Source organism: Larimichthys crocea, chromosome VII (assembly GCF_000972845.2).
Source record: "Larimichthys crocea isolate SSNF chromosome VII, L_crocea_2.0, whole genome shotgun sequence".
In the NCBI taxonomy this organism is placed as follows: Eukaryota; Metazoa; Chordata; class Actinopteri; family Sciaenidae; genus Larimichthys; species Larimichthys crocea.
The window spans coordinates 27,018,213-27,030,439 of NC_040017.1; the positions used below are offsets into that span (position 1 = coordinate 27,018,213).

At 43.2% G+C, this 12,227-nt stretch overlaps 1 protein-coding gene across 2 annotated transcripts; it reads left to right on the top strand.

Moving 5' to 3' along the window:
- The first annotated feature begins 2,464 nt into the window (after positions 1 to 2,464).
- zgc:152863 (sushi domain-containing protein 6) lies at positions 2,465 to 12,030 on the top strand. 2 transcript variants are annotated; one of them, XM_010746179.3, is made up of 5 exons: positions 2,465 to 2,717; positions 6,942 to 7,044; positions 8,399 to 8,602; positions 10,033 to 10,177; positions 10,343 to 12,030. In XM_010746179.3, the coding sequence occupies exons 1-5, from the start codon at positions 2,499 to 2,501 to the stop codon at positions 10,671 to 10,673; spliced, it is 1,002 nt and encodes a 333-aa protein (XP_010744481.2). In that variant the 5' UTR covers positions 2,465 to 2,498; the 3' UTR covers positions 10,674 to 12,030. The 2 variants fall into 2 exon arrangements, with proteins under 2 accessions (XP_010744481.2, XP_010744479.1); XM_010746177.3 differs by having other exon boundaries at positions 2,580 to 2,717; positions 6,938 to 7,044.
- Positions 12,031 to 12,227: the final 197 nt, after the last annotated feature.

Below are 12,227 nucleotides of genomic sequence, written 5' to 3' on the forward strand. Positions count from 1 at the left end.
ACTTTAAAGACTTTGCTCAAGAGCACCCCAGTGGTGGTGGCCTGCTGGTCCAGAGGATTGAACCAACAATCTCAAGCTAAATATATCTTATTCTATAAAACCAGACTATTTTCTCAGCCTTGAACCATTCGGTACATGAGAGCTGTCCTTTTTAATGAAGGCTTACATTTCAGTTCTTGTCTGTTCTATATCTATAAATCCACCCCATGAGAAAGTCATGTCTGTGGTTACAGAGGTCTGAGTGAACAAACCAAACACTGAAGAACATTTTTCTCATGCTGTCCTGACTGTCGCCATCACCAGCCTGTCTTAAACACTCTGCGCTGCTCTGTGTGGGATTCATAAGAAAGTGGGCGTTTAGCAACATGAACAGAAATATGCATGACTTTGCAGAATACATGCAAAACACTGTGGTGTGAACGAGTTCAGCTATAATACAGTCAACAGTTAGTATGGGCCTGTAGAAGATCTCCAGCTGGTGTTTGGTCAGTGTCCTCTGTTATTCACATAAAAAACAGAAACATCGAACTAAAGTGCAGAATTCAGCATCAGTGGCTGTCATATTAAGGCCTGAATTCAAAGGCATCTTCCTCGACCTAATCGACTGATGCCGTGGCTGATAACGAGCCCACACGCTGTGTGATGAGCTAATACTGTAAAACCAGGTTTCAGTGGAAACACTGAAGAAACTGTGCTGTATTACAGCAACAGGCAGAGTCAGCGCGGCTGTATTTTTAGCACTTCCGTCAAGTCACCCCGTCAGTCAGAGTAACTGAGCAGCAGGCTGCAGCTCTGCAGGCCACAAGTCTTCAGCTTTTACTGTAAACACTGAGTCTGAAGGGTGGGCCCTGCAAACAATGACAGCTGATCACAGAGCAGCTGTGGTTGTGGTTTGTGTGTGTGTTTAAGCTGTTGGACCTCACCAAGATAGAAAGATAATGAGGACATTTTTCTGGTATTTCATTTGTTTAGTGGCTGGTTAAGAGTTCGATGTAAATTTCAGGGTCACCATGCATTCATGCATGGCTCACTCAGTCACTTTGAAATACAGTGTAGAAATTTTGATGATAGTTTTTTGATGTCATAGAGAAAATTGGGCCAACACTTATGGCCAACGAATCTCTATAATGTGTATAACAAACAGTGCAGGGAGGACAAACTACTTCTCCTTTAGTCAGAAATCTAACACTGAAGTGAAACTGTCAGGATATGATATGGAGGGATTTTTGTGATAGCAAAATAAAGAAGCTATCTCAGACTCCTCTGGTCTCAAGTGTCATCACAAGGTTAGAATTTGTATTTTTCAGTGAAATGTCTCTTTAATTATCGGATCATCACCAAACATTCATGCATGCAAACATTCATGATCCCTGATGATTGGTTTGCAACTTTGATGGTGAACATGATAAATATGACATCTGTTCAGCATCAGCATGTCAGTTAATATATGTTGTTTATAGTTTATATCATTGTTACTATGGTAACACAGAGCTGCACGACTGTAGACCAGTGACAGGCCATAAAGCCTGTACCACCGAATGTTTCTGACTCACAATGAAAACTTATGCATATTAGTAAATGTTCAATAATACAAATACTCATACTACTAATGTGATCTGTGCAGTTTGCAGAAGTGGTGATTTCAGTTTCTGCTGCTGCAACTGGAATTTTTACTGTTGGCAAAGTTGAGGACAGCAAATATAAACACTGAAAATGGACAGATGAATCGATCCGATCCAAACACTGACATCACGAGTCAGAACACGCTTCAGACTGAGATATTGTTGCTGCACTTTACATCTCATGCCAGCTCCAATGTTCTGGATTGTTTCACTACAGAAGTTGTGTAGTGGGAAGTTGTGGTCACACTTTTAAACAGAGGCTGTAGTTTATAGGATGCACACACAGCATGACTGCTGAATAAATGAAGTAGCAGTAAAACACTCGCCGGTTCTTACTGCTATTTAAATGTTGGTAGAAATCAGGAATGTGGAGGAGAAGGGGTCGCCACAGTGAATCAGCTGCCTCCATCTAACCCTGTCTCCTGCATCCTCTTCTCTCACACCAGCTACCTTCATGTCCTCCTTCACTGCATCCATAAACCTCTTTGGTCTTCCTTCAGGCCTCCTCCTGTCTGGCTGTTCAAAACTCAGCATCCTTCTACCAATATATTCACTCTCTCTCCTCTGGACATGTCTGAACCATCTCAGTCTGTCAGTCTGGCCTCTCTGACTTTATCTCCAAAACCTCTAACACTGCTGTCCCAGCTCATTTCACTGTTTTATGTTTATTTATTTTGAAGGTGGAACTCCGCAATTTCCTAAAAAGCTGAGGAACTAATTAGTGGCAGTGACTCTGTCAGTATTATTAGTGTGTGTGTGTGTGTGTGTGTGTGTGTGTGTGTGTGTGTGTGTGTGTGTGTGTGCGTTTCCAGAACATGACGGAGCCGCGCAGGTGGGCGGTGTTTGGCGTCCCGCAGCGGCCAATAGGAAGGCTGGATGTCCGTGTCAAACACAGCTGATCGTCGAGGAGACAGACGAGCCGAAACGGTCCCACTTGTTGCTGAGCAGGAGCAGCGAACATCAGCTGACGGTCGAGCTCGGATCCAGCTTCACTTTCCATCCTCGGATCTGTCGGTAAACGTCCAGAACTCTCCGCTGCAGCCCGAACAGCGCGTCCGTTCACCGACACACCGCCGCTGCCTCTGCGGATCTCAGGTGAGACATTCAGACCGAGCATGAGCTCCATTCAAACGGAGCAGGGGTCCGTGTCTGAACTTCACCTGCCGGTGACGGGTCAAAGTGATCAGATATTATATTTAAATCATAAATAATAATAATAACGTGTCGACAGTTCCGCCCTCTGATTGGCTGAGACGCACAGGAGAATCATTTCATGATGAATTGTTGGTCTTGTAGTTTGAACATCAGTCTATTAATTATTGATGTTTTATGAGAACAGACCGTGAAGGCCAGGCGGTTAATAATCATTCATTCATCCTGATGCAGCTTTCACCTCATCAACTGTGTTCGTATATACAGACCCTGTTTCCAGGAGTCCTTGAGTGTAATCCAGGCTTTTAAAGGGTGTTCAAGGGTTCGTTCAAGTGTGTTTAAGGGGATTTGTGGTTTCTTAAGGGGCTTGCAGGTGTCCTTGAATGTGTCAGAGGTTTTGAAGAGATCACCTGAGCTGAAACTGTTTGACGATTAATCAGTTAGTTGATGATGGCAGAATAAGAATGTGTGAATATTTTGATTTGATTCATTGTTTGAGTAAATTTCAAACATGAATTAATAATAATAAAAGAGAGAGAGAGTGTGTGTGTGTGTGTGTGTGTGTGTGTGTGTGTGTGTGTGTGTGTGTGACCCTCCCTTACCTGAAGTGGCACCACTTGACTCACAGATAAGACTGTAGTATGATAGCTTGTTCTCCCTAGCAACACCTGGCTGACTTTGAGTGCAGTTCAATTCAAATACACCGTTATTTATCTCTGCAAAGGACACACACACACACACACACAGCAGATAAGAAAAGAAAACACACACTCCACACACACACACACACACAGCAGATAAGAAAAGAAAACACACACTCAGAGTCTGTAGGTGTACAAACACTATTTATGAATCATAAACATGAATGCATGTCATCAGCGGCGTGTAGGACTGAGGTCTGAACTCAGAGAGGTTTGTGTTTATAATATTAGAACTTTACAAACCTCCAGCTGCTCATCAGCATAAATATTCTGATCATTCAGTCTCATGTGGATCAGACATTCAGAGTTGAACCAGCACTTACTTTACATTCACGTCTTTGTTGCACCACATTATAACAGAAGAACGAGCCCCCCTCACTGTGTCCTGTAATGCAACATCAGCACATCCTCTGTGTGTGTGTGTGTGTGTGTGTGTGTGTGTGTGTGTGTGTGTGTGTGTGTGTGTGTGTGTGTGTGTGTGTGTTCAGGGTGCATTGTGTACACTGGCTGTTCAAAACATTACAAACCCTGTGACATGTCACCTCACTTCATCTGACTTCACCTCCACTTTCAAACGTCAAGGGAGAGTTTTGAATGTGCGGTGAGCAGTGCAGGTTTTTATGGGTCGCTGTGACGTGAGAGGAATCCACAGTTATCCACTGAAGGCTTCATGTATGAGGAGTGTTTGAGGAGTTTCTCAGGTTCTTAAAGCATATTTCAGATGTTTTTAGAGTTTATTTTCACCATAATTTTAGAACTGAAACAATTAGTCAGTTACTTGATTAGCCAATCGAATGATCATAACTGCAAAATGTTTTTATCTTTATTAATTTTTATTAAAACTTAATATGTAGAAAAGTGTAAAGGTGGTCCTCTTTCCTCTGATGTTACTTATGTTTCAGGTCAGTTAGAGGTTGAACTGCACGAGTCACAGATCAGATCGGGCAGATGAAAAGTGAAAGTGTCTGAAACATCAGATATAACTATAAAGTCATGAATGAAATGTGTTTGTTTGAGCTGTTAACGAGGACATCAGGGTTAACGCTGCATCATCATAACGAGATGTGAATAATGCACACATGTTTTTCTTTTAGCAGAATATCAGACAGACTCCCTCTGCATGATTCACACGTTGCTGTAAAGCAGCAGAGCAGAAAGAGCAAAGTTTAACATGGCACAACGTCTCCACAGCTACTGATCAACCAGACTGTCAGATGTGGTTCAAGTGGGTGAAGACACTCATCACAATTTACTACACGCTAACTGTACCTGAGTCAAAGCAGACTTCCAGTGGTCATCCTCATGTTTCTGTTCTTGGTGTTATCTCTGGGGCTCAGTTCTTTATCAGACGTGACCGTGACCTGCACGGCGACTTTTCTGGGATTTTCCCAGGGGAAGTTTCTGTTGGTGTGCCATCATCGCTCATCGCTAACGATGCAGGTCTTCCTCTGTTTGCACCAAACAAATGGCTGTTGTGGCTGGAAACATAAAATACTTCACTTCCTGTGTGCCAGAGAATATTTTCAAGTAAGAGCTACTGGGCAGCAAGTGTTACTTTACGTCATTTTGTGTCATGGGCGTGATCTCATCTGAATCACCACTGAAGTGTTTCCACAGAACCAGCGTGGGCTTTAAACCTAGACACAGTTTAATATCATTGACCTTTTTTGACTGATCGCTCAGTGAGTCCCCCTCAGGACAGGATGGAGAGGAGATACGACAAGGAATCACTTTCTTTCCAAAGTGATAGCAGCTTTTTATCAGAAACTCAAAGTGCAGCTGCAGCAGAGGAGCACCTCCAGGCCCCCGACGCGTGAAACCGCCTGTGGTGAAGCTCGAGTGTGCTGTCAGTCATTTTCCATGCTGCCGTCATTCTTTACCACCCTGTAAAGCGGTGTCAGCTGGCACGATGTGGCACAGTGAAAAAAAACAGGACATTTAGGTCTGCTGGTGTTTGTAGTGACTGTGCACACATCTTTCAACATGACTTTTGTTCATATGCTCGGAAAAACGTGATCTGTGTCAGTCAAAAAAAGCAAAACTCATGCATGTAATTATCACATGGAGCTGAATTAATTAAATATTAATAAATAAAATAGAATTTTCTTGACAAACATCATAGCAGAAGTTCTAATATCACAGAGGGCCGTGATGACTAAGATGCAGATCTCCCACGCAGATTGTGGTCACATAAGATGGAGCTGTGTGTGTGTGTGTGTGTGTGTGTGTGTGTGTGTGTGTGTGTGTCTGTGTGTGTGTGTCTGTGTGTGTGTGTCTGTGTGTGTGTGTCTATGTGTGTCTGTGTGTGTCTGTGCGTGTCTGTGCGTGTGTGGTATCCATCTGAGCATGACTGGCTGCTCCAGAGATGACTGGCATCTCTCCTGACATGAAAGCACAAAACACACTGAAAGCAGCAACGCACACCTACACACACCACACTGAAAACACACTGTAGCATTTAGGCTGGCGCTGTAGCAGAGGTCTGGCACCGTTTATCAGGACATGCGTGCTTGGGATGGTTTCAAGTCATCCGGAGAAAGCGTTTGGGTTGCTGTGGTTTCAGTATGAACTTCTGCTGCTGCATTGTCAGGTGTGACTATTGGTCAATATGGTCAATGTCGGGCAGCAGTGAGACGTGACAGTTTCACTTTTGTACAAGTTGAAAGTTTAACACAGGTTCAGAGCTGCTGTGAAAGGTTTGATGGTAAAATAAGAGGACGAAGCAGAAACAGGAGCAACAGTTAAGGTCACTTTAACTTTAATCATTTATTGTCAGGTTAGTCGCTTGTGCATCAGCTGTTTTTTATTATTTCTTGTTAATACAATATTTGCATATAGTTTAGGTTACTTAAATGTACTTTGTAATGTAATTTAACGAGACACTATTTCTGCATTTTTGTGGTGAAATTGTGGTGACACCTGTTTGTCATTTTAAAAGAGCTGCATTCTTAAACCAGTGTCATGGCTTATCAGCTTGTAACCAAACTTGATCTGTTCATTTCATCAACACATTTGAAATGTGTGTTTGCATGCTGCCTGCTGCTGTCAGAGTTCAGCCTGAAGGTTTTGTTTGAAAATCCAAAAGAGGAATGCATGATGCAGCTGCTCAGTGAAGAGCAGGAGAGGCCGCAGAGGCCGCAGAGGTGTGCTGACACTCGGCAGCTGACAGGTGTGAGTGAACACAGCAGCAGGTTGGCTTTGTAAAGCAAACAACCAGCTGGTTCGACACCTTTAAAAACAACACACCTTTCTTTCACAGCTGTGATGTCACTTATATTTTAAGACATTTACTGCATCTGAAACCCGAGAGAGGTGCAACTTCTACTTCTTCAAAATATTGACCGGACGTGTGTGTGTGTGAGTGAGTGTGTGAGTGAGTGTGTGAGTGAGTGTGAAGATGGCTGCTGGTGTATTTGTGTGTTTTCTCTGCTCCTGACTCTTTATCTCTGTTGTGTTTTGAAGGAAGTCTGGTTTGATGTCTGGGTCAGTCTTGTATCCATGGCCGTGTGGACGCATCAGTCTGGTTTGTGGACTCCTTCTCCTGGCCTCCTCACCGCTCCTCACTGCAGGTACGACCTCCACCTGAGTTCAGTCATGAATGTTTTCTTCTTCATTCGTTCTAGCAGACAGGTGAATATTTGTCAAAACAACGAGTAGGAAAAATGTGTGGGTCTGCTCACTCACAGTGAAACTGAAAGCCAAAAGAATGCTTTGAAGAAAATCACTTTTTCTAATAGATTTTATTGAAATGTGACCACAGCAGTGAAAACCTTCATCACACAGAGCGACAGTTCAGTCTGACATTTTCTCTGATGACTGATTGTGAAATGCTAAATGAACTTTAAGCATCGTGATGCAGGATGCTGCTGAAGCTTTATGTTCACTTTGGCTCTTCCTCTTCTCATCAGAGCTTTTTTTTTTGGTCAAGCTCACACTTTGTGATAAAATGAATTCTCTGAAACTTCATTCAAACTCTTTGGGAACTGTGAGCTGCTCAGCATGTGTGCCTTCCCGTTTCTAACTGTGTGAATAACACGGCAGAAAAAAATTAAAAAGATAACTTTGAGTTCAAACTCAGACTTTTCCCATTTCGCTTCATCTTGCTGACTTTTATCTCTCTTCACCTCACACTTGACCTACTCTTCACGCGTATGGGGTTAAGGAGCTCGCGGGGGCAGTGGAAACCAAAATTCTGCAGACGCAGGCTTTTTTTAAGGTGAAAGGTGTAGAAATAGAGGATGTGGGTAACAGAGTTGGCTGCTCTGGCAAAGCTGCCCTTTGGGTGAGACTGAGGTGGTTGTGAGCGGGTTTCACTGAATGAGCAGAGAGTTGCTGGAAAAAGTTTGCAGAATGCATTCAGGTGTTCTAAACACAATCCTGACCCTCACACGTTTCTTTCAAATCACCTTACTGTCCTCTCACTCTGTAGCAGTCTGTGTCACACTCACCCGTCATCGATCACCCTCTCCCCCGACATCGTGTCTGCATGCCTCTCTCAGAGTGCGATGACAAAACAAACACACAGGCATCAGATGTCCTTGCTAATTTGCAAATATTCACAGTCTGGTAAATGACCTCCAGGAGGATTTACACGTGGTGTTAGTGACATTTTCAAATCCACGAGTTAGACCCACATCAGTTACAGGATAATGATAGAGGCAAACACAGGAGAAATCTCTGTGGTTACAGTGCAAACTGAGCTAATCTCTCAGAGCTGCTGGAGGGAGAAAATCACCTGCAGGATATTTAAGCTCTTCTTTAAAGCCAAAGAAAACAAATGTGTGTGGAGCTGCAGAGCTGGAGGAGCTATAAGAAGAAGAGGGTTTTATAGAAAATTAGTTTTAATTCCATAAACATGGTGTGAGGCCAGAATCTTGTTGTTTTAAAGACCTGCTCTCATCACTGGGTTTTGTATTTCTACAGGCCGAATGGGCAACTGCTCTCACCCTCTGGTGCCAGAACACGGAGGTTTCCGCTGTGATCCGTCCCCGTGTCGAGGTTTCCTCCATAAGAGCACCATCCATCTCTTCTGTGAGCCCGGATACCACATCAGGAGCAAGTACCGAGTCTCCAAGTGCCGCCACGGGATGTGGCAGCCTGCGATACCGACCTGCGTCCCTATCAAAGGTAAGAGTTTTATAACAAGGTCTATAGTATTTATATTTATATTTGCAGTTTAATACGGGAGCAGACTTGAAGTAAATCCTCTTTACTCATAATTCATGTGCATGAAAAAAAGATTGATTCACTGATTTGTCAAACAGTTTATCATGTAGGTTGACAAAAATGAAAAGCTTCTAAAATGTTCCATTTGCTGCTTTGTAACTGTTTTAGTTAGTGGAGCAGTCCACAGTCAGATATACTGTACTGGGAGTGTCTTTGGTCTGAGAATTTCAGCCGTGTCAGTAGTTCTGGTTCCCCTTCTGTTTCAGCTGAGTTTGCCATCCAGTCGCGTGACTTTAGAATTTCCCCATTATTATATTAATTATTATTTATTAGTCAGCAGATTTTCTCTGACAACTCTAAACATCTCTGAACATTTCCCAGCAGCCCCGGGCATCACAGTGTTCCTCAGTAATTACCTCAGGTTATAATTTATTCATGACTCACCACTGAGTTTTAAGACTGATTAGTCATTTTATGACAGTTCCTTCTTGCTCTGAGCGCTCAGGAAGCAGACAGTGTGTCATTGCTGTGGTCGGGTTATGGGGGCTGATTCCCAGTGGAGTTACCTACACTTCAAATCTGTGTAGAGCATGAGAAGTAGTCTGGACTTCTCAGACGCCAGTGGGAGTTTTCCCGTGCAGGTTGTTAAATCTAACACTGTAACTCTAAAAATAAACTCATAGTTCTGATCTTATTTTTAATATTTGGTCATGTTGGGTGTATTCTCAAATTCCTCCTCAAGTGACTGAGATCTGTCTCTTCTATCAGGTCTGATTTGATCTTCGGGCTGAGGCCTAGCCCCTCTATTACAGTGCAAACCCGGCTTGCGTTTATCTTTTGACCTACTTAACAGAGACTTGCAGACTTGCTCAGGCTCTGCAGGGGAACGTGAAGCTTTTCTTTCCTCACACCAGTTCCGACTTCCTCTGTCGATATTCACTCAAACACGCTACAACAGGAAATCAGAGCGCAGAATGAGGAAGCGGGTGAAACCACCATAATAACCATGAAATATTTCCTCAGTGTTGACGCTGTCAAAGCCTCATGGAAAGCTGCTGCCATGTTGTCACAGGCACACTTAAACCACACAATTAGATTAAACTATAGATCCTGTGTTTGATAGTGTTTCTGTTAACTTGTCTCGTCAGAATACCTGGGGTTTTCCGTAGTGGTGCAGCACAGGTAGTTACATAACCACCAAAACAATATTTTACAACAAAACACAACTTACATGTAACAATGTAATGTTGTAAATCCATATTTTTTCTGTTGGATCGGTTTTCATGTTTGTCCAGCAAATGTTTGTTATTTTTGTCAACAATAGATCAGCTGCAGATAGTTTTAGAGTTTTTAATGTTTTTACCTTCAACATGTGTTCTTCTCCTCTTCAGAGGGTCCTAACATGAACTCTGATGACAGAGTGAATGACTCGATGCCCAGCATGGCCACAACAGCGGTGGGTGTGTCCATCTTCCTGCTCACCACCACTGCCTGCCTGGTTGTCAAGTCCCGCCTCTACCCCTGTCAATCACACAGGTAAGAAGCTGCAGGGCATCTTCTGTTGTCAGGGGATATGTTGAAATATAGATAATTACAGGAGCACTATGTATTTGTCTGATTAATATCTACCTTTAAATAAGACTCAGGTCAGAGGTCAGAGGTCACCACTTACATGAAGTAAATCTTTCTCTGTCCCTGCAGCCGTCGCTCCTCAGACCAGCTGGACCTGATGGCGGACGGCCTTCCTGTCCCCCTCCCCTCCTACGAGGAGGCGGTGTACGGCAGCTGGGGGCAGCGCATCCCAGCCTGCTCCGCTCCAGGACCCACCCAGCTCCTCTTGGCTCAGGAGTCCCCCAGCTGTCACCAGTCACCTCAATCTGATGGCAGTCACCACCCCCTCCTGTCCAGCCAGAGCCCTGATAACCCCCCACCCCCATACGAGGAGGTCCAGTCATCGCATCCCAGAGACAGGATGAATGACGAGGACGTCCAGCAGCTACATGTCGCACTTTCAGATGACAAAGACACTTGATGGACAGACTGTGGGGTTCAAACTGTTTGTGAGACTGAAGATTTGATTGACAGCTAATTGCTGCAGTGCAGTGTTTACTCTGCAGATGATTACAGCCCAATGACGGCTGACAAAAACCACGGACTGACATCAGACTCCTGTGCTGCCTGCACTTTTCCTGGTTGGCTGCAGCTCACCAGCATCAGGACGCTCTGTCCTATCACACGCTATTTTAGATAAGCTCTGATTGGCCTGTTGTAACGTCACAAAGACTCGAGGAGGACTGAAGTGCATTCATAAATTAATGTTGATTGTATACTGTGTTGTATGAATGTATGTGACAGGAGAGAGAGTTTATGTGTTGTCGGGTGAAAAGCTTTTATCCAGAATGTATTAAAATGTAATATTTTGTTATGTAGTATTTTATTTGTAATAATTATAATATATTTTTAAATGAGATTAAATATAAAAAATCCCCCCAAACTGGAATTATGAGGTTTTCAGAGGACAGCAGTAATATACAAGTGGAAGTGCCTCTGTGTGTGTGTGTGTGTGTGTGTGTGTGTGTGTGTGTGTGTGTGTGTGTGTGTGTGTGTGTGTGTGTGTTTTCAGTGTTGCTCTGGAGACGTCGTCCATCCTTCCCGTCAGTGACGGTTGTTCGAGGCTTCCGTCGTGAAGTCAGTGTAGACTTGCTGTTGCAGAAACCTGCATGTTTCCACGGTAACCGGCTCTATTCAATTTCTGTCTGAGAGTTTTTGTACAGCGTTTCTCTTTGAGTCTAACTGGACTGTGTGTTGTGGATTTGAAGTCAGCGTGGTGAACACACTCGGGTAACTGATGGTGACTTTGTGAAACTCAGTCTGGACCAACAGCATGTTGTGATGTTTATAAAAAAACAATGTTCATGTTGTGTACGCAGATATTTAGAGACCTGAAAATGGTTGGAAACCAAACGGTCTGTTAAAGTGTTTCTCCTGTGTTCATAAAGTGGTGAGTGAAGTGAAACAATGAAGAATATTTAAATTAAAAATACAGTAAAAGCTGCATACTGACTTAACAGTACATTTATTTGCCCTGGTGGCTTCGGTGCTTTCATTCAAAGAGTGATCCAAAAAACTATTTTCATTACACAACCTGCAAAAAAAAAAAACCTCACAGAAGTTGGACCAAACTCCAAAATGAGCAGAACTGATCAGATAAATGTCCTCACCTCACCTGGCTGTTCCTCTGCAGAGCGACTGACGCCTTCACAGACCTTGAATGTAATTTATGTTTTTGTGCCAACAAATTAACTATTCTATGGATTGTAATACAAATTATTTGTATATTGTATTATTGCACATAATTCTATTATAAATAAATAAATGTTGATATACTTCTTTGTTTGACATTTTGTCGTTTGTGACTTAATTGAAGTGAATTAGCATCAGCTGGGTTTGTCAGTGCTGCAGCCTGTCACAGGACACACCTGAGGAGCTGAGCACAGCAGACGGACAGGTAGTTTCTGTTTCAGGATTATATTCTTTACACTTTTGATAGTTTGGAGGTTCAGCAGCATTAACCTGCTTTACAGGA

Coding starts and splice junctions, on each gene's coding strand:
- zgc:152863 (XM_010746179.3), top strand. CDS start 2,499: ATGTCCGTGTCAAACACAGCTGATCGTCGAGGAGACAGACGAGCCGAA. Junction 8,603..10,032: donor GACCTGCGTCCCTATCAAAG/GTAAGAGTTTTA, acceptor TCTCCTCTTCAG/AGGGTCCTAACATGAACTCT. Junction 10,178..10,342: donor TACCCCTGTCAATCACACAG/GTAAGAAGCTGC, acceptor CTGTCCCTGCAG/CCGTCGCTCCTCAGACCAGC.